We start from the raw sequence: 24,127 nt of genomic DNA, 5'->3' as shown, positions 1-24,127 counted from the left end.
AAATACATTGAATTTATAATAATTTCTTTCTGAAAATATATTTATTGTATATTATTTTTTGTTAAAGAAATTTCAACCTTATTTCCTAAATTAATTACAAAACACCCTGAGCTCATTTTTGATGATGTGAATAAAAACCGTTAAAGCAGACCTTTAAAATAGCCAGAAGTTGAGAAAGGGAAAAACATAATTGGCTGAGAAAGGGAAAACACTTAAAATAACATCTATAAAATATATTCGCATAAGAATGTTGCAATAGTGGGTTTATTGATTTGTTAACTGATTTAAAATAAATTTACTAGCATGTTTTTATTTTATGCACCTATTACAGTATATAAAAAATATAATATCAACAAATATGCAAAAGTAAAAGTAATCATATATATAATGCACGCTATTAAAATATATTAGTCTTTAGTGAAGCTCATCAGATATTTTATTGCTGTCTGATTTTGTTTTTTTCTGAAATACTGTAATAAAGCTTTAACATTCAAGTAGGAAGAGTCAGGGGATTTTTCCACCAAATCTATGACTTTATCACTGTCTAAAATAAATAATCAATATAAGAAAATATTTCTTTCATAATAAATGACATTAATGTTTTGAATATAGTATTACCTTCAGAAGACATGGCTGTTTCAATTAGTCGGGCCCATATGAGTTTAGTAGTATGTTGGTTTATCATCATTTCCTCAAAATGGGGCAACAAAATTTCCAAGTCGGTTGTCTAAAAACAACAATATTGTAACATTATATACTTTTCTATCTTTATGCCAATGACTTATTAATTGGAATAAATTAACTTGTTTAAATTAATAACTTCAGCAACTCACCATTAGTAAGGTTACCATTTTCTGTGCAATATCATCCCATATTTCAGGTTTATTTATTTTGTAGCAACGAGCGATATATGCTGCAAGTCTTAATTTTCCATTGGTAGGCTTCTTCAAAAGGTTTGAGACCATGGCTTCTTTTGAAGTGAGTTCAAAACCTTTAATCGTATACGAATATCCATACAATTCTAGTTGGTACACTATTTCTAATACTTTCATGTGACTTCTAAAAATCATATTAATAATTATAAATTCAGTACACATTAAAATAAAAACTTATTACTTTATTGCTTCAATAGATCTTGCAGTTATCAACTGAAGTTTTTCAGCTGTGGTGATAGCTGTAAGGCATTGGAGTGCTCTTAATCTAATACCAACAGGTTTACGGTTTTCTTCATGATTTCTTGTAAAAACAACCCCAATGAGGTAACTCTCAACTTTGCTCAGTTCTTTACTTCCAAGTAATAAATAACAAGCACTAAAATTTGAGAGCGTTAATAAAGACTGATTTGATTTCTTTGTTGAAAAAGCATACCGCTTGACATTATCTGAATATTGTGTAGTCACAATTTTACATTTACTATCAACTAAAAAGTAATCAATACTAGATTCCTTATTTTCAGCGTCAAGCCACTTTGTCAATAATTCCAATGTGACATTTGCAATGTTTACACTATGGAGGGCTGTTATACACTCAACAGCCTTGTTGATATCTAAAAAGAAACAAATGTTTTCAAATAAAAATTAACATTTCAATGCTCAACCTTAATTATCATATTATTAAAATTTAGTGCAGTTTTAATCATTTACATTATTGGTCAAATTCAAAAAAAGTAATTAATTTTTTTTTTAATGTAAAGATTGATCAATGTGTAAAGCAGACTGTGTAAGTTGTTGATAGTAGAAAATTCTCTTACCGGGTTTAATAGACAACGAATCTTCCAATAAAGATGGATCATGGTACAAAACACTAATTAAATTTGCAGGCTGAAGAGCTAGTTTTATGTATTCTGGTTTGCCCAATCCATATTTATGTAAAATGTGTGTTGTTGAAACAGTGAGATATTTTTTCTCAGCCTTGAAAATTGAAAAACCATTAAATTAATAGATAATATAATTTTAATGAAGAACCAATATAAATTGTTGAAATTTTTTTTACCCTAGCCCTCCCTACAATTGCTTTTTCAGAACGTTCATTTTCTGCCCACTGCTCTGCCTTCATAAAACACAACTGAGCTGCTTGAACCTGGTCAATTCCTATAATTTTGAATATGTGTGGTAAAATTCATATTAACAGAAATAATAATTTCTCTTTAACAATTTATTTCAATACCTGGTGGCATTACATGATTGACAACAAAGTAGAGAGCAGCGACTGCAGTTTCAAAACTTTTAATATGGTCAAGACACTCTTTAATTTTCTCTAATAAATCTTTTTTTCTACTACTTAACTGCCAAGTATTTGAATTTGTGTGAGAATCTTCATTTTTCTAAAAACAAAAACATTAGGGTAGTTATTTAACTGATATTTAAATTTTGTTACAGTACTAACAAGATTAGTAATTGTGAATGAACAAATTAGATCTTGATTTTGGGTGTTTGGAGTCCAAATAGGGGCTGTCAGCCAAATGTTATAAGTTTCCAAAGTAAATTCTGTTTCTAAAAAAGTAATAATAATTATTGCTTATAATCATTATAAATAAAAGTTATTTTAATTTTATGTTTCAACAACTTACTCATTGTCTTCACAACATCACAAGGAAATTTATTTAATGGAAGGCGATACTTGGCTATTTCTGGAAGTGTCTGATTTGAAGGATTTAGGGCAAACCATTCATTTTCTTCACTTTCCTGAATTTCCCTGGAGAGGGAATGTAAACAATGAGAAAAAATTACATTATGGTATTGTTACAATTTGCATTTACTAACTGAATACTCACCCAACTCTGGTATACACTAGTAAAAAATTTAGAATTAATTTATACTTTTGAAGTTTCACACAAAACTTTGTTGGGACAATTTCCAATATCACAAGAAAAACCTCATAATAGTATGTATTTACCTTTAACAATAAATATAAATAATATATTCCTAGTTTAATATTTACAAGAAGAACTGGCATCTTCACCTGATCCCAAATCGTCTGAAGTAGCAATTTAGTAAGATTGTCTTCATTTCCAATTTGATAAACAATTCTTTGACATATTGTTAGTAGTTCTTTTGTGTCATTTTCAAAAACCAAAACTAAAAATCAACAATAAATTTGTTAATATTCAAAGATATAGTACAGTGAATATGAATTACTCACCGGTTTTTCCTACTTTATTCTTTGTAACAGAAAAAATTGGTTTCCATGATAGTAATACATGTTCTAGATAAAATAGCAAACATTTTTGGATATCCAATTTCATATCAATGCAGTACTGTTGTAATACATCCATTTCTATTCCAGGCGTAGCAATTAATTTTTTTAATAACTTCTTTCTGCCATCAACACCGTCACAACATGCCTCTACAAATAATAGTAAAAATCACACTGCACACCTTTAATTTTAACAAAATATTATTAGCAAATTAAATATTTCCTCTTGAGTGTTATATGTGTCGCATATTTTGCGCCCAATATGTACATCACAGTTTAGCTAAATAAACAATTTTTTTTTACATAAAATTCCTCCATATTATTAGCGTTAGTAATTTTTATTAAATAATTGTTTTACTATTGTGTTTAATTATTTGTAATTAACCAAATAAATTTGCTAATTTAAGTAATGAATTACAATGTAAATGTCAGTTTTTATTCATTTATAAACTACCTCCCCCGTAATATTTTTAAAGAAATTTATTGATAGATAGTAAGTAGAAATATAGATGAGTAAATTTGTCATAATAAAAGGCAGATGTACATCAATAAATAACGAGAGGATAACAGTAGAATTGCTGGTTTGGCTAACCTTTCCCATACACAAATATCGTTCCAGAATGACTTGCCCAAAAGTTTAAAAAAGGCATTAATTCTTTGATTTGTGTCTTACCACTGTGTAGTCACAAGCACAAACCAAAGAATTATTACTTACTCCTTGACTCCACACCAAGAGTAAATGGAGGGGGGAGATAAAATAAAATTTTAAATAGGTATTTTTTTTAGCAAAATTATAATTGCTCGTTGGGCCTATACACACCTATATACACCTAAATAGATTTCAAAACTGTACAAAATTTTCCACATCTTTACTTTTGATTCCCCCATACTTTACTATTTTAGGGAGTATCTTTACAAATCAGTGCTGTAATAAACATGTTAAAATAAGTTTCAAAATTATTATTACTCTTTACCACGTAGAAGAACTTTCATATCTACAAGAAAAATGAATAAATACAGTAAAACATACAGTCTCAAAGCGACCAGTTACCTTTAGACGGAATCCCATAATTCACAATTTTCATGCCCCAAGACGACATGATATAAATTTCGTTAAAATAATTTAACATATCACTTTCCTTTAAATCTTGACGCAGCCCATAATAATATTTTCCAAGAAGACCTAAAGCATTATTCCACTTTAAATCGTCTCCATTCATTTTGCTACACAAAACATTCAATTCAACATAAATGTTAAAAGTTTAAATTGTAATTATATTACTTTGTAACGTTATTCAGCCACTGAACAGCCTGTTCTGGTTGGAAATGGTGTAATAAAATTAAAGCAAGGTTAAGAGAAAACGAACGAGCTGCTAGCATGTTCAAAATTATTGCAGACGCTTTTAGTGATGCTATTTTTGAAATTTTCTTCAACGTTTTTAGATCCTGAAAAGAAAATCCATGAAAGGTGTATTAGGGATATTATAGTTACATACTATATATATAATTCAGTTGACTTACTACTTCGCCTTGCTTTAAAAGTAGCCAAGTTAATGCATACATATAGTTGAATGAAATTAAATCATTTGGTATTGCTTGCAGAATTTTCTATAAATTATAGCCAAAATTAGAAATCACCTATAGTAAAGTAAATTTTTACGTTACCTCTAAGTCATTATTTAACTCAGCATTATCAACTTTTGCTGGTACATTCCGTACACCTGCATACATATAATAATAAATAATGATATAATTTTATGCATTCACAATGAGAAAATTAATATTAATTAAAATTTAGATAATTTACAATTTAATAGTGAATTCCCAACTGCAGGAGTCAAAAATAATTGATGCACTTCAAAAGGATCTTCATAAATAGTAGACCATTCGGGTTTTTGAAGCGGAATGACAAATAACTTGCAGATTGTTAGCATATCTATGTTCCTTTTTATGTCCACTAAAAGCAAATCACATAAGTAACACAGGACATTTGGCATACAAAGTAATGGTTATGATATATACTTGATGCGCATGAAATAATCAATGAACTGGCTATATCTAACAAAACGCTTGCAACTTCTTCATCTTTATCTGGTGCTTGACAATAAATATCTAATATTAATTCTAAAAGTTTTGAAACTTCTCTTGGGCTAGAGTCAAGAAAATTATTCTCTTTCAACAATCTACAAAATATCAATTAATACCATACTATTTATATAATTTTACAAATAGGTAAAAATTATGTTTATTTTGTTAAATAATTAATTATTAAGATAATCATCCTTACTGGATAAAAAAAGTGGCACAGTGAATTTTCCCTTTTATGACGCATTGTGATGTTAATTCTAAAATGCATTTCTCAAATTTCAATTGTAAGTCAGAGGCTATTTGTGATACTCGCTTTTTCAATAAAAGTACAAATTCACAATTTTCAGTAGGAATAATGTTTTTTGGAACGTCTAAAAAGTAATAACCAATAAGTATTACACGAATTGTATGTTCTATACATTCTACACAGAATTTTTACCTTCTGTTAAGTGTGAAACGCAAAATTCTAGAACGGATCCTTTGTGAACACCATACATATTATCCATGTTGAATGTTTTTTTATCAAATAACTAGAAGAAAAACATAAACTTAAGAATTTACAATTTAAGAGTATGAAATTTTTTTTGTAATTAATAAACAATTACTTGGATTTTGTGAATAGCTATGACATTCTGTGCAAAATCTACAATAGTTCTTGACTCTACACTTCCTTCACAAGTGCAGTAAGAAATAATATTGTCAAGAGCTAGTATACAATTGTTGATTTCATCACAACTAAAAAATATATGTATATATTATTAATTACCATCATTCAATGATAAAACAAGTTAAATGCACAAAAACCTTGTTCGCATCTTCAAACTTAAATGTATGTATTCAACCATACTTTTGCATAGTAATATTATTTTATTCGGTGGAATCTCATCTTTTATTATAGAAAATGCGCGTTGTGCAGACCTGAAATTGTATCAATTGTTCAAATTATTGTTATTTTAATTTAAGCAAATGATCCCAATTTTGATTAAAATTATTAATTAGTGTTGGAATATTTGATACTGGAAAAATAACAGTAATTGATAGAAACCCTTTATTAATTGCTATCATCCACATTGCCCTGTAAGGTTCGATATTCAACGTTGTACTCCCAGTATTTAGAAGAAGTTTAACATCTTCCAAGCCGTCTTCTCCACTATTTTCAAATATTCGAAGAGCACATGTATCTATCTGTACAAAAATTCTAATTTACACACCGACCACAAATATAATATAGAACTTTTAACATACCTCGTCTATGTCAATAGATTTATATTGAAATCCATATTTCTTGAGTATAGCTTTTTTAGATAAATCACTTACTTCTTTCAAAACATGAATGACTAGAGGATGATTGTGATGTTTTATTTTTTCAATTAGATTCTCAATATCACTACTAAGAGGTATAGACACTTTTGGTAGAATAAATTGTATGATATTTAATTTTTCCTAGAAAGAGTTCAAAAATTTGGAAAAAACACAAATGTGAATTGCAAATTATGAAAACACTTACAGACAAATCCTTAATACATTCTATATATGTGACACACCTTCCCTCCTCCCAAGAATGATTACTGATATATAAATCACGACTCTGTCTTCTCTGAAAATAAATCACTAGTAGATAATTGATAATACAATTTAGAAAAATTTTAAAAATTGTACTTACAATATAGTTGGCAATTATTTTATCAATATCTTTGCATTGGTCTACAAACATGATGTTAATAAAATTTTCAACAAAAGTAGGAATCAAATGTTTCGGTACATAATCAAATAATAAATGTAAAAACACCATCCGTTGCTTAAAAAAAATAAATAAAACAATTAGAATTTGATAAAAAATATAAAACAAAATCATTTCATACAAAGGAAAAAATAAATTACCTGACTATCTTGATACTGTATATAACTGTCATATTCAATATGGATGGCAAATTCCTCTTTTAAAATGCACAGATTATGAAGATTAAATGAAAATTCGTTCAATATATTTATTGGAGAACTTGGTAAGCTTATCCCTTGGTGAAGAGAAAAGTTGTCTTCTATTATGTCACTGTTTATTATATTTCTCAACATAACAGAGCATTGTTGTGAAAATTCTAAAGCTTTTCTTGGCCACAAATCAAGATTTTGGTGCTCAATATATCTAATTAACAAGTATATGTTAAATGTATATTCTTTACTCATGTATACTATTCTACAATTCTATAATGCTAATGGATGAAATCATACTTAGCCTTTTTTATTATCCAGTTGATAACTTTATCCAACAATTGTGAATGATTAGATAATACAATAGGTAAATAGCAATTAAGCCATTCTAAACATTCTTCCACAGAAACATCCGAGGATATAACTTCAAATAATGAATAAGGCTTTTCGGTTTCAGTTGAAAGCACGCTTTTCATTTGCAATTCATTGCGCTTACAGATTATAATGGCTTCCCTTATTTGACCCTAAGTATTTAAAGCGAAATTTTTAACAATTATAAACAATATGAAAGAAAAGACATACTTTAGACAAAAATTCTTGGCAAATGATGAAAGGACTTTTTGTAGAAAAATTCAGCCACTCCTCAGAACTACCAGATTCGCCATAAATCAACAAGAATGAACTCACTGCATTCAAAAGTTGTTTTAATAATTTAAGTAGATTTATTACATTTGGATTCTGAAAGGCAATTTTTTTTGTTTAAATGTTATAATTTGTAATTTATTGTACTCAGTTTTTGTTACTTTTTTTGGTAATGTTGATAGTCTGTTCCATGCATATTCCACGACATCTTTAGTTTTTATTATATCTGGAGGTGTTACTTTCAAGCAACATTCACCAACAAACTCATCATCCTAGAATCATATTTATATCAATTTAACAATGAAAGTTTAGAATGTTATGGGCAAGGGGGCTACTTAGCAATACTCAATTTAAATTATAAACAACAATTTAAGGTACGCTGGGAATCAAACTCAGTACCACATACTTAACACAAGAAAATCAGACTCAAACAACCATATCTTTCTTTCTCTACCCTTATTATTTTTATTAAAAAAAAAAAAAAAATTAAAAAAAATCACACCCAAAGACATTTGAAGCTTTTATTTTCTTTTTACTCCTATCAGCTTCATTAATTATTACTCCTTGAAATATCCTTAAAATGTGGTTTTATTACACTTTCAAAAAAATTAGCAAGACAGGAATTTTTTTTAAACAAAAATACTTGATATGTTATATTATAATAATAATTATAATTAATTATTATTTAGTAATGTGTATTATCTATTTTACCATTATTATGTTCATCAAAGAAAAAAATTCTGTATAAAAAAAATGGGTCTCTTCCAGGACTTTGTTAAGATGAAGTTCTCCCATCAACCACTGCGCCTTTGATTTTCTAACATTCTCGAGTAAGTTGTATTTTTTAGCGAATTCTTCAGCCTCTGTAAATTTCATCCTTGCAAGAAGCCTTTCAAGCCTGAAAATTATATATAATAGTTTAAGCAAACTAATAATTTTATTTTCCTGCATACAAATATAAATTATACCTAAATTCTGGATGATGCACAGTTATGGCTTTAACCCTTACAGTATCAACAAAATTATCTACTCTTACTCCTTCTAGGTAAAATAAATCCTCACAATCTGCTAAACCTTCAATTAAAAAACTTGGAAAGCCTGTTTTCAGCTTAAATTTTAACGTCAAACCTTTAATTAAAGAAATGATCAACAAATAATCTTATTCAAACACAATGTAATAATAAAATAGCATAATTTTTTACGCACTGATTGGTTCAAGAAGAAATATATCAATTTCTGTTATAAATAACAAATCAAAATTTAAATCGGCAGAATTGTTAATAAATGTAAAATCAATTATGTTATAATTCTTCCATTCGTGAATAATTAAAAATGAATCTTGTCCAATCTGTATTAAGTCTCCATTCATAGTAAGTGCTATTATATACCTAAACATTACATTTTACACATATTTACATTTATCTGTTAATATGAATTCAACATTAAATTTTATGAATTTGAATCAATACTCACAGACCACTTGACTTTATCTTCTTTATTTTGTACTCTTTTTTAAGATTTAATGCAACTGAGAGATTCTGAGCATTTTCAGACCATAAGGCAATTTTGTTTCCAACACAAAACAAGGCTTTCATGTCATCACAGAAGTGATAGCAAAACATTGCTGTCACTAAATTATGGTCCTGGAATTTGTTTGTTTTTTATTATCAAATTTGATATCATAATGAAATATAAAGATTACTTGTACAATGTCATTGTTTACAACTTCCAAGTTTGTTTTGCTCTCGTTATTCCCTTCATAATTTGGAATGTCTTCAAGAGGTAACCTAAAATTAAAAAATTAAAATTTTTTTTTTGTTTTATTTCAAAGTCTTTTGACCAAACTATTTGAAAAATCAAAAATATCTTTAATGTTAGAGTGTGACAAGTTTTTATCACAGCCATTACTTGATCACAGGTACAAATTGAAAGTCAGAATTATTTACATTGAAAACTAAAAATATTCACAACCTTTATTCAAGCATAGCACTATCAAACAATAGTGTCACATTTGCCTGTTCTACTGCCTTTACAAGTTACTAAAATCTTGAGCTTTAGATCAACTTTAATTCAATATTAATAATAATTTATTTTCATTATTAATAATTCATTAGATTTCGTGATCCAATTGACCAAATAACATCATTCAATTAATTAATTTTTATGTAAGGTATTGGTGTAGATAAAAATTAATTAATTGAAATATTAGTAATAATCTTCCAAGACTTGTTGATTTACTTACATATTCAGATATTGCTTGCTTTTTAGCTAACTTAATTTCATTCTTATAAGGATTTTTAAGTTTTGTATTCAATTAAGATCTCTTTGCTATTTGTAATTTGAATAATACTGTTTGGTATTCAAAAGATTCTTAGATTTGAACAATCAACAATACAGTGAAACTGCCATAAACTTTATATTATATTTCTTATTTTTTTAATGAAGATTTATGAGTATACTATGATTTGTTTTTAAACACGCAAAGTACTCAATTATTTATCATACCAAATATATCTCCTCTGTGAAGGACCTGTACAGCAAAATAAAATTAGCTTATGATTCATTAATATTAAAGAAAATTTATTTTTTTATGAAACCCAACAAGAATTGTAGGCCAAATCTTAAGCTTTTTTTCAACAACAAAAATTAAAAATTCCCCCTACATTGTTTTCTTAAAAAAAAAAAAAAAAAAATTATTATTTTTTTAAATATTTATTTACTTTAACATTTTGTACTCACTTTAATATTTTACCACTGCTGAAGAGAATGTAAAGATTGAAGAAAATGTCAGATTGCTTTGAAATTAACTGTTCAACTTTGTCTGGTTTTTCTGGAGAGCATGGCAATGTCCTAAAATGTATTAATTCTGTTAACTCATTGTTGAAAATATGGTTTATCTGATCTTTGGTAGATCTTTTTCATCATTTTTGAAAGTTGTCATTTACGTTTTAAAAACTATTTTCCCAGGAGATGTCAAATCCATGCAGAACAACTCAAATGAGGCTAAAGCAAAAAAGGAAAACTTTCCATCACCAGTTATGTGGAAGGCATCAATCACATTATCAAAAGAGTGATTGATAATCACAGTAGTGCATAAGTCATTAAACAGCAGAAATGTTTTATCCAATGTTAAGCCCAAATAGTTCTTTAGATAAAATGATCTGCACAGAGGAGCTGTATTTTCGATTTCCTGGAAGACAAACAAAAATTAATTATTATTACTATTTTGTAAGTAATTATTTTATTATTTATGCACAGTGTGGCTGAGATCCAAAATTAATGTCACGAGCGGGATGCATACCACAAAATTCAGAAGAATATTGGCAAAAAAAGAGAAAATTTAAAAAGTTGTACTTTGAGATGAGGCTTGGTGTCTTGAGGCCGAAGTTACGATAGCTAAGTGGTGAGAGCACCAGGGTATTTATCAAGATGTCGTGGGTTCGAGTCCCACTCATGACACTAATTTTTCAACTCAGCCACACTTTGTATAAAAATAGTTAAAATTAAAATGTTTTATTAAAAAATTATTTATTAAAAAAATATATGGCATTCACATTTTAATTAATGTTTTATAGCCAAATCTGCTAAAATTATCAACCAAAATATATGATTTTACGATAAATTGTAATTCAGCAAACAAATCAATGCCTTTTGACACTGACTGTTGGTGTCATAATTCTAGGCTAAAACCAGCTGTCCAGAATTTCGGTATGTTACTACCTAAAAGCAGAGACTAAGTAAACCCAACTGGGAATGCAGATTTTTGGTCCTTGGAAATGATGCAAACTCAGATCTAGGAACGTTTAGAAATATGAATCAAGTAAACCAAAAAGTGAAACACTTCTGCAAGACAGCCCAATTCAAAAGAACAGATAGTCTCATCTCATAAAATAAAAACAATAATAAAAAAAATTAATAAGAGTTAATAAGAAAACTTCTGGTGCTGATAGCAATATTAATAAAATATTGCTCAAAGATTTATGTTAACCTATTTATTCAACAGCATCCTATGTCTAGGAATTTGGAAGACTTCAAAGGTAATAATACCTATTACATTCGCTAGTTTCATGGTCCATTTGACCAATTAATATCTTACAATTAATTAAGGTTTTCAGTTGAGATAAAAAAGTCAATGGCACGAGCGGATTTTGAACCCACAATCTTCAGCTAGATACGCCGCTGCTCTATCACTTGAGCTATCGTGATCTCGGTCCACTCGGACACCAACTTCCCATCTCAACCCCACCTTTTGAATTTTCCCCCCTTTTTGCCATTTTTCAAATGTCGTGTTATCGGATTGGATTCTTGACGACAAATGAATACTACTATTTTCGTGGTCTGCTTGACCAATTAATATCTTACAATTAATTAAGGTTTTCAGTTGAGATAAAAAAGTCAATGGCACGAGCGGGATAATAATACCATATATCATGGTGTAAAGTGGGGGGGGGGGTTCAACTTGGGTAAAGTGAAATGCTCATAAAGAGTGGTTCTTCATAAGTTGACCATTGCTCAGGCACGATGTCAAGTAGAAATTTGTCAACATCTTTTGAAAAACCTAAATGACCTTTGGTTCATCAAAAGATTATTTACTTGTGATGAAAAGTGGATATTATGGAAAAAAACCAAGAACAAGAAACAATGGCTAGGCTGCAATCAGCCTGCTCTACCAGTCGATAAACAATGCCAATTCAACAAGAACAACAAAAAGACAATGCTCTCAGTATTTTGGAATTATAAAGGCATAATTCAATCTAGAAATGTGTGGGGTTTAGTGACTGTTAGTCAATGATTATTCAGAGATCATGAGATGACCTACACCTGACCGCATCTCATGATCTCCGAATAATCATTCTAGAAGGTAGAACAATTGATTCAAAACTTTAAGTATGATATTTTGACCCAGCATTACCCAGGATTAGTACATAGAATTTGGGTTTTGTTTCAACAAGATAATACCTGATCACACACTTCTCATTCCACGAAACAAAAGATTACAGAATTGGATGGAATTGAGTTTCTCCCTCACCCTGCTTACAGCCCAGACTTAGCACTTTCCAACAACCATCTGTTCCAGTCCATGGTTCATTATCTTCAAGGGAAAACTTTTAATTCTCTGGATGAGAATTTAAAAATTTGGAGTTCAAAATGGAGTTGCAGAATTCTTCCAATCAAAACCCAAAGATTGATATTGTAGAGGAATCCAACACCTGGCCTCGAGATGGTGAAAACCATAAGACATAACAGTATACTTTGAATATTAAAAAAAAAGTGTCAAAATAAAATTTTTAAATTAGCAAGAAAAACGGTCATTTTTTATGTCCCATCCTATTAATTTTGACATCAATTTTCATGTCCCATCTGTTCACACCTACAGTGATGCGGTATTCTACTATCAATTTTCTCGTACCAACTACTCTCGCTCTCCCATGTACAAGATGGAGAGCTGGATGTCTCTGGTCAATATGCTACCCAACAGTATAGATATTAATAATACATCTAAAGCCAGTTTGAAGAGGAATTTGAGCGGTACTTATACAGCAACAGTCAATTAATACATCTGTATGTGTATATGTAAGTGTGTATACCACATGTGCTGGTTGATTTTTGTTGTGTACATACATGCATATATAATTTAATTAATCTTATTTACAATTGTTTTTATTTACTAGTGAATCCCAAATGTTATTTTTGTATTCAAATATTGGAACAGTCGATTCTTGTTAATACGAAACTTGAAAAGTCGAATTTCTTGATAATACCAACTCTTCAACCAAGAGTCGACTGTATCTAAATTACACTGTATGTTATTATTTTCAATGTTTTACATATTTTAAATGTTGTTTGTCTTTCTTGTAATTACTATAATAAAATCAGTTATTTCCTGTAAATAAATAAATAAATATTTTATATACTTCATAAATATATTACTATGTTATGCTAGTTAGCTTGGATTACTAATAATCCATATATGTTTAGTGGTCATAGTTGACCATATTAATTATTTCAATTAAGATAAACTAAGGTCTTGACTGAAAAGAAAAGGTTTGTGTCACGAACGAGAATAATTAATTATCTTTTTCAGTTGTTTTGTTTATATTATATCAATTATGTTAACTGCATAGCTGTTTTATTTAATAATTCATTTTTCATTTTGGAAAAATTGTGTATAATTAATTGAGAAATTAATAATTCATATTTCCAATTATTTCTTATTGCATTATAATTCTAATGAAAGAATAATAGTATTTATTTAAATGGAAACAAACAAACTCAAAATATTTTACAAAATCCTTTACTCCGCGGGAGTTGTAACTCTAATTAAGTTCTATCTTTAATTAACTATTGTATAATTTTAATAGGCTTTTCCTGTAAAAAATTAAATAAATAAAAAAATAAAATATGTAATATATTAAGAAATAAAATTATTATTATTATTATTATTGGATCTTGCTATCAAGAAGAAATCAGCAGTGCATACACAATATTTGAAAATCTGCTGCACAGACTGTCATTTACATGCGTTCATTTCAGGTGTCTCATGTCAGTAGAGATGGCAGTTTTGGCATGGACAGTCAGGCACACTTGACACTTACTTTAGAGTTGGATTCTATCGTGGTGTCACTAACTTTAGAGCTGGATTCTATCGTGGCGACTGTTTTTGTTTCGTAGACGGAATCTTCGACCAAGGCGACCGGCCTCGATCCGAAATTGATTGTTTCGTCGTTTGCATTGAACCCGGTCACGACGTTTGACCAGCAGGACATTTTCCACCCCAAACAAAGCACTTGTATGAGGTACAAGAAAAACACTATTAAGCTAGAGTTTATCGAGAAGTAATTGTCGGAATAACGAAAATAAAAAGAATCTATTAAATCTGCAAAGGACGGGTTGTTTTGTGTAAATTCCTCAAATAATCGTTTTTATCACTGAGTCTCGAATTCTCGATAACGTCTTGGCCCGAGAAGCGGGAAAACTACCATTCTTCACCCATCAGGCTGGCCAACTTCAAAATTACGAAATGCCAAGGAGAGAAAAATCATTACTGTTGGAGATTCAAAATTCATGGAAGGGGGTTAAATTTCTCTAGTGTAAGTTTATGTTGGAGCTGCTCTAAACGATAAGAGCAGTGATGCTAGCGAAGGACATATGCAGGTGTTTAAATTATGAAATATTTGTTAAATCCCCCTTGTCGAATAAAAAAAAAATAATAAAAATCATATAATATATTTATTCTCGACAAATCGAAGGACATATATCTCGACAAGGACGAAGATGCTGTAAAATTGAATACAACATGAAAGTATAAATTTTAATTAATTATTAAACCCATTATGTTTAGTGGTCTGATTGACCAAATTACATCTTTCAATTCTTTTTAGGTAGATCGTGGTTAAAATGAAAAAGGCTAGTGTCAAGAGCGGATTCGAACCCATGACCTTCGGCTCAATACGCCGCTGCTTTAACCGCTTTGCTATCGTGACTACTTGAAGTCACAAGAAGACAGAATGGATCCAAAAAATCAAAAGAAAAGTGGATAAACTATAGAGTTGTAGATGCAATAAGTTTACTTTTTGGACTTGCCATCTGTAGTCTATCTTTCCCAAAAAGTGAACTGACATTGACCTCCCATCTCTAATCATTTCTGTTACAGTAAGCTTACGTTAAAACAACCCTCACCAAGACAGGTAAACTCACTGCTCCGGTTAGAGAGGGCTTTAACTCAGGATGATATGACTGTACACCAGTCACCGGCATCTGGAAAAACATAACATGGGTACATTCAATAATGGCTCATTTAAAGAGGAAGAAGAAAAAGCCACCCTTATCTTCTTTGAATGCAAAGCAACCACTCAATGGAGACAACATGGAATACAAATAAAATCCAGGAAAATGAATTGAAGCAACGATAGTCAATGACCTAGTACTCCTTAGAAGATCAAATCGATTGCACTGAACAAAGAAAGTACAATAAGCCAGAAAGCTGCAGTTCTTGGGGAACAAAACCCCGACTTCCTAGTAACCATATTCATCATCAAGCACCATGGATATATATGTATATATGTGTGTAAGCATAATAGTTATATAGTATTATAGTTTATATATATATACTTACTCTTATATTTACATATAAGATTACTGTTGTAAAGATTATAAAGATTTAAAGTTAAATGAAAATGAAAATAATAGATATTTTATCAGCGCTCGATTTCATTCCTTAATTTGCAGTTTTATGTGTCTAATATATGTAATGCTCAATTCCCATGTTATGACATACAAGTAAGGCACAAATTTCGTACAACGAATACGTCACTCAAGAGGTTCCAACATTGGAACTACATGTGTGCAGAACATAGCTGTATGTGTGCGTGTAGTGTGTATGTGCCTCCTCCTAGGAGACGTGGTGGTTGTTGCAAGTTACATATACCTGGAACTGTAATATCCATATTGGACGTTACAGGTGGTGTTCAGGCCTCAGGGTTTTCCCCTGGCATTTAGTCCATATAGTCGGGTGTTATAAAGGAAAACTCATTAATGATTAGTTCAATGCTTAATTTGTGATATGACATTAATGTTGAGAGTTTATTAATATGGCAAGAGTCTTACTTAGGGACTCAAATGATGATAAAACTTTATTTAAATTGAATAAAAATAGTTATCTGTGGACCGTGATCTGCTCTGCCGGTATAATTCTGTTGTATTTCCCTTTGTCTATCGGTTTGACGTTTTATCAACAATGGTTCCTGCAGGTATTAATTTATTATTTTTCATTTAAATGCAATTTAATTTCACTGTTGTGTTGGCATGAGATTTAATTTCTAGGCAATCTATTTGCTTTGCTACCTATGTAAACAGAAATTTTTTTAACAGGCTTTTTCTTAAATAAAACAGAACTTGTATAACATATTCTTTGTCCAATTTAGAGAATTACACATAATTTTTCTTAGCATTTATTTTCATGGCCATAACTGTCCAAAAGAAATTAATGCATAAATTTACATTTATGTTGTAAGTCCTTTGGCCCTTCATTAAAAAATGCAGTATATTTATATTCTTGCATGTATTATTTATTTTTAAGTTAATATTGTTTGAATAATGTCATTTAGTGAGGGTTTTTTCATTATGAATTTTTTCTGTAAGCTCAGCGTTTTTTTTCCGCAATTGTCTCTGATCATTTGGGTCATTGTGGTGTTTCTAAATTGCTTTAACGTTATACTGCAGACTTTTAAAAGGGCAAATTTTGATTAACCCAATTGATTACTGATTATGCATATATATTATTATATTATAATTGATTATGATACCAATTAATTCACTTTGTTTAATTTAGAGATTTCATTACCCGTTGATAGTGGTGATGATACACCTTGTAACAAAGTTTCTTGTCGCTGCTTTGGGCCGAGTTGTGTGGCAAACATGGCACAGAAGACAAAGGGTTTTATTGGATTGGCCGACTACTCTGAGAAAGATAGCCCCAATCGGATTTGCCAGTGGCTTAGACATAGGTTTTTCTAACTGGGGTCTTGAATTCATCACGGTGACGTTGTGAGTAATTTGGATTTATTTTATTTTTCAAACTCAATTATCCACTATATCAATTTTCTGTTTTTAGATATACTATGACAAAGTCTTCTACTATAGTATTTATTCTCATATTTTCAATGCTACTAAAGCTAGAGCCAAAGGTAAAAAAATGCTATAATGCCAACAACGCATTTAGATGGTGTTTCAACTTCAAATAAATTGAATTAATTATATTTTATAGCCCTTATTTTTCATCTTATGAAATATTAATAGAGGGAGTTAGTATTTATCTGGTTGGTAACTTGATTATTCAATTCTGAGAACTTAACATACAGTTGTATTCTTACATACTAACAAGCATGATACATATATATATATATATATATATATATACTTAAATAAATACTGTGTGTAGAATACAATGTATTCAATGCTGTAACCTTAAATATTGATGGATTATAAAAATATAATTCTAATAAATTCATAATCAATGTTTATTTGCAATCATTATTTAATTATGAGTTTATTACATTTTTTAAGTACAAATTAGTTTCAGTAAAATGTTTCATATAAACAGTGATATAAGTTTAAGCAATAAAAATAATTTAATTTCTGTATGAGGGTAAATTAATTGAGCATGTCCTTAAAAAAAAGGAACTTTTTTTGTTATAATTGCATGTGCGTTAGTTTATTATAAAAGTATATTTAGCTGTTTAATTATATATTTAATTGTGTTTAATGGAATTACACTATTTTAGTCCTGGTTCTTGATGGTAATTGTTGGGATGATATCAGGTGGGCTGTTTTTATTCACTTATCATTCGACTCAGTTTGATTTACATGCTTTCCTTCTACTCTTGTTTGCTTCTTTATCAAGGTAAAAGATCAAATTGTATCATGCATTAATTGGTTTGTCAATGATGTAAACAGAATACCGACATTTCAGCGGAATTCGATGGACCATCGCCCAATTCGTAATGCAGAAGACAGATCTCGGGCTGTCAAATCCTTTGGATATGATATACCACACCCAACCCTGGATGTTCCTATCAATTCTTCCTTTTATGATTGTTTTTGAAGGTATTAATTATCACATTCAATATTGTTTATGTTTGTTCACTATTTGTTTTTTTTTTCTTTTAGCCCATTTGGCATTAAATGCCTTAAGTTCTCTTGAACTAACAAAAGATTCCAGTTTGATTTGGAGTACAGCTTTATATATTACATTAGGAAGTTTATTAGCAGTCATTATGGAAGTCAGTGAATATCTGATTGTTTACCAACTATCAAGTCTTACTTTATCTATTGCAGGGGTATTTAAGGTAAAACATTGTTCAAACAATATTTTATTACAGCATATTGCATTTTTTATTATGAACATTATAATGAAAATGCAAAAAAATGGCAAAAAATAACCTTAAGACTGTTCTTTCAAACCCTAAGAATAAATTTCAAGCAGAACTGTAATACATAATAAACAATAATAATAACAAGAATAATTATTTTCTAGTTAAAAATTACACACAGTAAATTATGCCAAAAATAGTTATTCAGATATCGTGAGATGCGGTCGGGTGTGATGTAGGTTTCAGAAAAACATTTTCTTTATCGTGCCAACGTTTCGATCTTTTATTNAATCCAAACACTTTTTTCCAAAGTTAAAGATCCCACACCAATAACAAATAAATCTGACGTAATCTACAAGATCAACTGTTTAAACTGTCCGGCAACTTACATCGGTCTTACATCCCAATATCTGGACAAGAGAGTAAAGAAAATGTTTTTCTGAAACCTACATCACACCCGACCGCATCTCACGATATCTGAATAACTATCGATTAACGGTCACTAATCTCTACATATGTCAAAAATATTGAAATTGTATTTATTCCTTAACACTATTTGATAAGTATTTCTGTAGCTATTGTTTACTGTTATATTTTTATTTAGAGGATTAAATTTCTTTTCATTTTTAGGAAATATGCACTTTAATTCTAGCAATTGAATGGAAAGGAGATGTAATATCCAAATTAAATTTTGAAGGCCTTTTATTGTGCGTTGGAGGGATTATTTTACATGTTGTACATAAAGTAATAAAAGGAAAAAAGGAACAGGATTTGAACCTTCACAAACCAGTAGTTGATGAGGCCACAGCGCATTTTCTTGCTGAGCTTTCAACATCATCTGATGGAGAGGATGATGCCAGAGATGATTCTTCAACTGAAGTATTATTTAGTGTTTTACATAGCAGGGACAGATAGTTCAATCTTTAATCAATGTAAATAATTTTGGTCCTTGTAGGCAATTATCAAAAACGTTAAATCCCTTATTTGTTCCAAGCCATCTGAAATTAAGTGCTAATGTGCTTTATTTATTTATTTATTCGTTCATAACTGTTTCTTCCATGTGCACTAAATGTCAAGGCATTATTTAGTTATAACAAGAAAAGTAAGCAATTTTAACAATGCTAATAGCGATAAAATAAATGTAAATAAATAGCTGGAGCGTGAACTATAAATATTTTAAAAATGAATTCAATAAAACATGAATCAAGAAGTCATAGTAGTATGACAGTTTAAAAAAAAAATTGGTGAGATTACCATTTCCCAGCTAATAAATTAAAATAATTATAATTTTGAAATTCATAATGATTGGATGGAACACATACGGAAAAGACAGAAGTCCAATTTTTATGACAAAAAAATTTTTTTTTGCTTTTTGAATACGTAGCAGATTAATGCAAATCATATATATTTGGAACCTGTGATGCTTAAAATTAGACCTTTGTTTAAAAAATGGATTTTGTTATTTGTAATCCTTGAATTCCTTTCTTTTCTTTTTTTGTACTTAATTATTAAATTAATAAAACTTGTAAAACATAGTTATTTATTTTACTTTAAATTTAAATAAAAACAATTTAATTATGTTTAGTAGAATGTAATAGTTTTAGCTAAATTAATGAATCTCTTTTTCCCTTCAATTAATAATTAGTCACAAGGATCTAACGTGTTTGATCAATTTTTCTTAAAGTTTGAGTATAAATTGTGGTTTTTAGAAGATATATTTTAATAATTGTTTTCTGTGAATTTAGCTTCAGCATCTTAATCGATTTTTTTCTGTGCTTTGATTGATGTTCCTATTGAACTTCACCTATAGGTCAGTCTCACCTTTTAATGTTGACATAGCTCATTAGCTTCTTAATGACTTGATCATACATTCACATTTTGCTTTTTGCATTATATAAGATTCTAAATTAGTCGATCTGTGCCCCCAACTTTTTTCTTCTATTGCTCTGCCAAACTCTTGATAATCTCTTCTTTCTTTCTGAGTTAGTTCTGAGAGAGCAAAAAATGAGCATTATGCAATATAGTCAATTTTTTCTGTTGCTAGAAGGTTAACAAACAGGCATATACAGGGTGGTGCATTTTTGCTACACCATAGCAAAAACTATACATCCTGAAGGGACTGGTGCAATTTAATTAAAACAAATTTCTTAGAAAACAGTAAACAATTTTAATTTAAAGTTTTAAAAAAATAAATTTCAGACAAAATCCTCCTGAATTTAGATATATAAATAAAACTTCAAAATCTTCTGAAGAGAAAAAAATGTGGTTGAAGGGGATGTCTTTGAATGCACATTTAACTTCAAATTCATTTGTATTATTAATATTAAGCTTTAATTTTTGCTTTTTGTTTCCGAACTTTGCAAAGGCATTTTAATTTAGAAAAGTGGTGTCTATTATATTTTCATTTCTTATAAGTAGATTTTGTAGCTTTATTTATTTATTTAAATACGAAAAGATTTTTTTGTTTAGTGGAATTAATATATTAACATATACATACATAGTATTAAGATAATAACATTGTAAAATTGTTATTAAATTCTTTCAGGGTTTACAAGAAATTGGTTTTAATTAGAAAAGCAAGAAAGTTGCACCAGTCTGTTTAAGCAGGTGGTGCATTATTTTTCCCACAAGGTGTCAAAAAATGCACCACCCTGTTTATATATATATTTTTTTATGCTTGCTTATAAATAAGATTAGTTTCAATTAAAAGCTACATTAACTTATACATGCACCAAGTACTTTTAAACAGTCTTGACAGTTTATAAAATGCAATGGACTTTAATGTTAATGTTTACATCATTTGTTGTTTACATACATGATTTCAACTTAAAGGACTGATGGGTGAACCAATTTATGATGGCGTGTTATTTTTATTTATTTATATTATTAATTTGAATTTTTTCTAATTTAGAATTGTATCTCATCAAAAAATGGGAATTGAATAGCAAATTGTTGTGGTAGTGGCAAAAGTTATTGCATTTTGGTTAGATGTTTTTCATTAAAATTTTATTTTCTATTCCCCTTTATAGATTTCACTGGTAAATAAATCATTCATCATTATAATAAAAGTATCTGCATATTTTACCAGTGGCATAAAGAACAATTTTCTTTTTACTCTCCAGAAAAGTTGGACAAAATGAGATGACTTTTGTTGCTACTATCACTTTAAATAAGAAGCCCAATTAAGTTGTGTAACATTAAACAGCCTGTAAAGTTGTAACACCAATGTCCAAACACAAAACAGTGTTCTAGGCTTTCACTTTACTCAGAGTTACCTATTTTTAAAATACTGAAATCATATATTTTCTAACTGAAAAAATGGTACTCATAAAAAGTGCCAATTTATAATGTATGTTTTGATTATATGTATTTAATCTCTTTGTAGATGTTAATGGAAAATGACCATTATTTTGGTAAGTCAACATATTAAGTTTAGAACGATAATATTGTATTTTATGGTAAAAATTCATGTTTGCGTTCCATTTTTGTTTTTTGTTTTTCTGGAAATTTTCAGTAGTATTTTGTTTAATAAGTAAATTTTCTTATCGTTACCATTTTAAATGAGACTAAAATGAAGTAGATGCTTTAGGGACCACATTTAATGCACTTTAGTAATAAAAAGATACTAAATTCTACTTTTGGAATATACTTATATGAACATTATTTTACATCTGATCACCAAGACCATTAATAATTTCATTGAGAAAATTAATAAAAAAATATTGTCATGAAGCATTTTCTTTCTAACCTTATTCATACATTTAGATTACAAATATTTTCTATTTATGCCATTATATATATTAAAGAAAAGGTATAAAGCAATTTTCCCCTCATCAAGATTTAAAGTAAAAAAGTACATATAGTAGTTTAAATTTAACTGTTTTCTATACTCCTGACTGTTTAAATTTACGTATAACCGTAATAAATTGAACAAAATTTTCTGTTTATTCAAGTTTTTAAAAAAAATTGAGGAGGAAACAATAATACCAAAGTTACAATTCTTGCCTCATTAAACAATATATGATTGTCTTGTACTTTGTTTTCTATTTGAGAAAAAACTTGGATGTTAAATATGAATTGAAATTAAATTATGATGAAAATAAAAGTTAAAAGGTTCTGATTATAAAGTACAAAGTGTACTTTACACACACCCACACAGTATGTATATATAATTTTTTTTAATAAGGGAATTTCAACTATGAGGTTATATGAACCCTCAGGGTGGGTTTTTGAAAAAAAAAAGAAGCCATTTGTAAGTATGTCAGGTTCAAATGCAGAGATGCTGGATTCGAACCTGGAGCGGTGACCACCGACGCCCCCATGAAATTATAATATTAACTAGTTTCAATCAATTAATCTTTACGTAAGGTATTAGTTGAGATAAAAAGTCAGTGTTACGAGCAAGATTCGAACCCACGACCTTTGGCTAAATACACTGTTGCTCGACCACTTGAGCTATCGTTACTTCGATCAACTCGGACTCCAACTTCATCACAGCCCAACTTTATGAATTTTCCCTCTTTTTTTTTTTTTTTTTTTAAATCGACCCTTACATAAAGATTAATTAATTGAAATATGTAATATGGTCAATTGGACCACAAAATCTAATGAATTTAATATTAACTAGTTTATTATGCCTATAGTGTGATGGCAAAAAATCCATAATTGCGAAATGTGTCTGATTAATCGATGTAAATTAAGAAACCAGGAATAATAAGCAGGGCTATCATGCCTTCAACAAAAATATGAAATTAATGACACAAAAACTTCTTTTTTATTAAACAAATAATCCAATAAATTCTTCTAATTATTGTGTACAGAATAAAGATACAAAATATACAATAATCATCTGTATACAAAAATGATATTATGACTAATTGTTTCAATTAATTCAATTATAATATAATAAACAGCTTTAAATTAATTTAACAAATTTTCTGACACATGAAATTGTTTCCATATAATACATGTTTATACATACTCGGTTTAAATGTTGGTAAAATATGTAAACAATAACAGGGGGGGTTGAATAAAGAAAAGCTTAAAAATAATATATTCTAATTAAGGAATGTATCTAATTTTGTTTTTCAGTACCTTAAAATCAATTTTCAACCTAAATAAAGCTTTTTTTTATAACAATTTGGTCAGATTTTCAGTTTTATTATTGTTCTCAATATTGCAATGTAAACAATCTTAATACATATTGTGTAATTCCAAACTAACAAATAATTTACTCAATCATCCTACTCAATAACAGTTATTAATGAAAGACACTTTCTACATGATTAAATATAAAAAAATAAATTAGTTGTGTGCACATTCTGCTATACATGTAAAGCGTTCTACGTGGAAGGCAAGTAAATATATGCACATTATATTTTACATTTTTTACTAACAATATC

At 29.0% G+C, this 24,127-nt stretch overlaps 2 protein-coding genes across 2 annotated transcripts; one reads left to right on the top strand and one right to left on the bottom strand.

Moving 5' to 3' along the window:
- Positions 1-315: 315 nt before the first annotated feature.
- LOC106664673 lies at positions 316-14,844 on the bottom strand. Its single transcript, XM_014390610.2, has 39 exons — positions 14,451-14,844; positions 10,800-11,044; positions 10,594-10,704; positions 9,557-9,641; positions 9,328-9,497; positions 9,061-9,242; positions 8,823-8,982; positions 8,566-8,752; positions 8,016-8,126; positions 7,795-7,950; positions 7,513-7,736; positions 7,165-7,426; positions 6,947-7,081; positions 6,791-6,880; positions 6,529-6,726; positions 6,329-6,468; positions 6,088-6,201; positions 5,889-6,018; positions 5,723-5,813; positions 5,483-5,654; positions 5,218-5,378; positions 5,003-5,152; positions 4,861-4,916; positions 4,717-4,803; positions 4,478-4,641; positions 4,247-4,419; positions 3,142-3,345; positions 2,962-3,077; positions 2,774-2,895; positions 2,570-2,694; positions 2,386-2,492; positions 2,167-2,323; positions 1,993-2,090; positions 1,751-1,910; positions 1,369-1,546; positions 1,117-1,311; positions 834-1,059; positions 619-727; positions 316-544 (listed from the first exon to the last, which is right to left on the bottom strand). Exons 1-39 carry the CDS (start codon positions 14,619-14,621, stop codon positions 408-410), a joined length of 5,859 nt encoding a protein of 1,952 aa, XP_014246096.1. The 5' UTR covers positions 14,622-14,844; the 3' UTR covers positions 316-407.
- Positions 14,845-16,216: 1,372 nt separating this feature from the next.
- LOC106665073 (solute carrier family 35 member C2) lies at positions 16,217-20,177 on the top strand. The gene is made up of 7 exons (XM_014391257.2): positions 16,217-16,604; positions 17,186-17,400; positions 17,468-17,540; positions 18,138-18,256; positions 18,326-18,459; positions 18,523-18,701; positions 19,356-20,177. Exons 1-7 carry the CDS (start codon positions 16,446-16,448, stop codon positions 19,638-19,640), a joined length of 1,164 nt encoding a protein of 387 aa, XP_014246743.1. The 5' UTR covers positions 16,217-16,445; the 3' UTR covers positions 19,641-20,177.
- Positions 20,178-24,127: the final 3,950 nt, after the last annotated feature.

The sequence above is a fragment of the Cimex lectularius genome, unplaced genomic scaffold, assembly GCF_000648675.2.
Source record: "Cimex lectularius strain Harlan isolate CLEC.00 unplaced genomic scaffold, Clec_2.1 scaffold279, whole genome shotgun sequence".
Lineage (NCBI taxonomy): Eukaryota > Metazoa > Arthropoda > Insecta > Hemiptera > Cimicidae > Cimex > Cimex lectularius.
This window is presented reverse-complemented; position numbering and strand designations above follow the sequence as displayed.

What these genes read in the sequence shown, in the direction of transcription:
- LOC106664673 (XM_014390610.2), bottom strand. Translation starts at nt 14,621, where the DNA reads ATGTCCTGCTGGTCAAACGTCGTGACCGGGTTCAATGCAAACGACGAA. An exon ending in GATTATTTCATGCGCATCAA is followed by an intron (nt 5,153 to 5,217) that starts GTATATATCATA and finishes ATTTGCTTTTAG; the next exon opens with TGGACATAAAAAGGAACATA. An exon ending in TGATGTTGTGAAGACAATGA is followed by an intron (nt 2,493 to 2,569) that starts GTAAGTTGTTGA and finishes TTACTTTTTTAG; the next exon opens with AAACAGAATTTACTTTGGAA.
- LOC106665073 (XM_014391257.2), top strand. Translation starts at nt 16,446, where the DNA reads ATGGCAAGAGTCTTACTTAGGGACTCAAATGATGATAAAACTTTATTT. An exon ending in ATCAACAATGGTTCCTGCAG is followed by an intron (nt 16,605 to 17,185) that starts GTATTAATTTAT and finishes TGTTTAATTTAG; the next exon opens with AGATTTCATTACCCGTTGAT. An exon ending in CTATTGCAGGGGTATTTAAG is followed by an intron (nt 18,702 to 19,355) that starts GTAAAACATTGT and finishes TTTCATTTTTAG; the next exon opens with GAAATATGCACTTTAATTCT.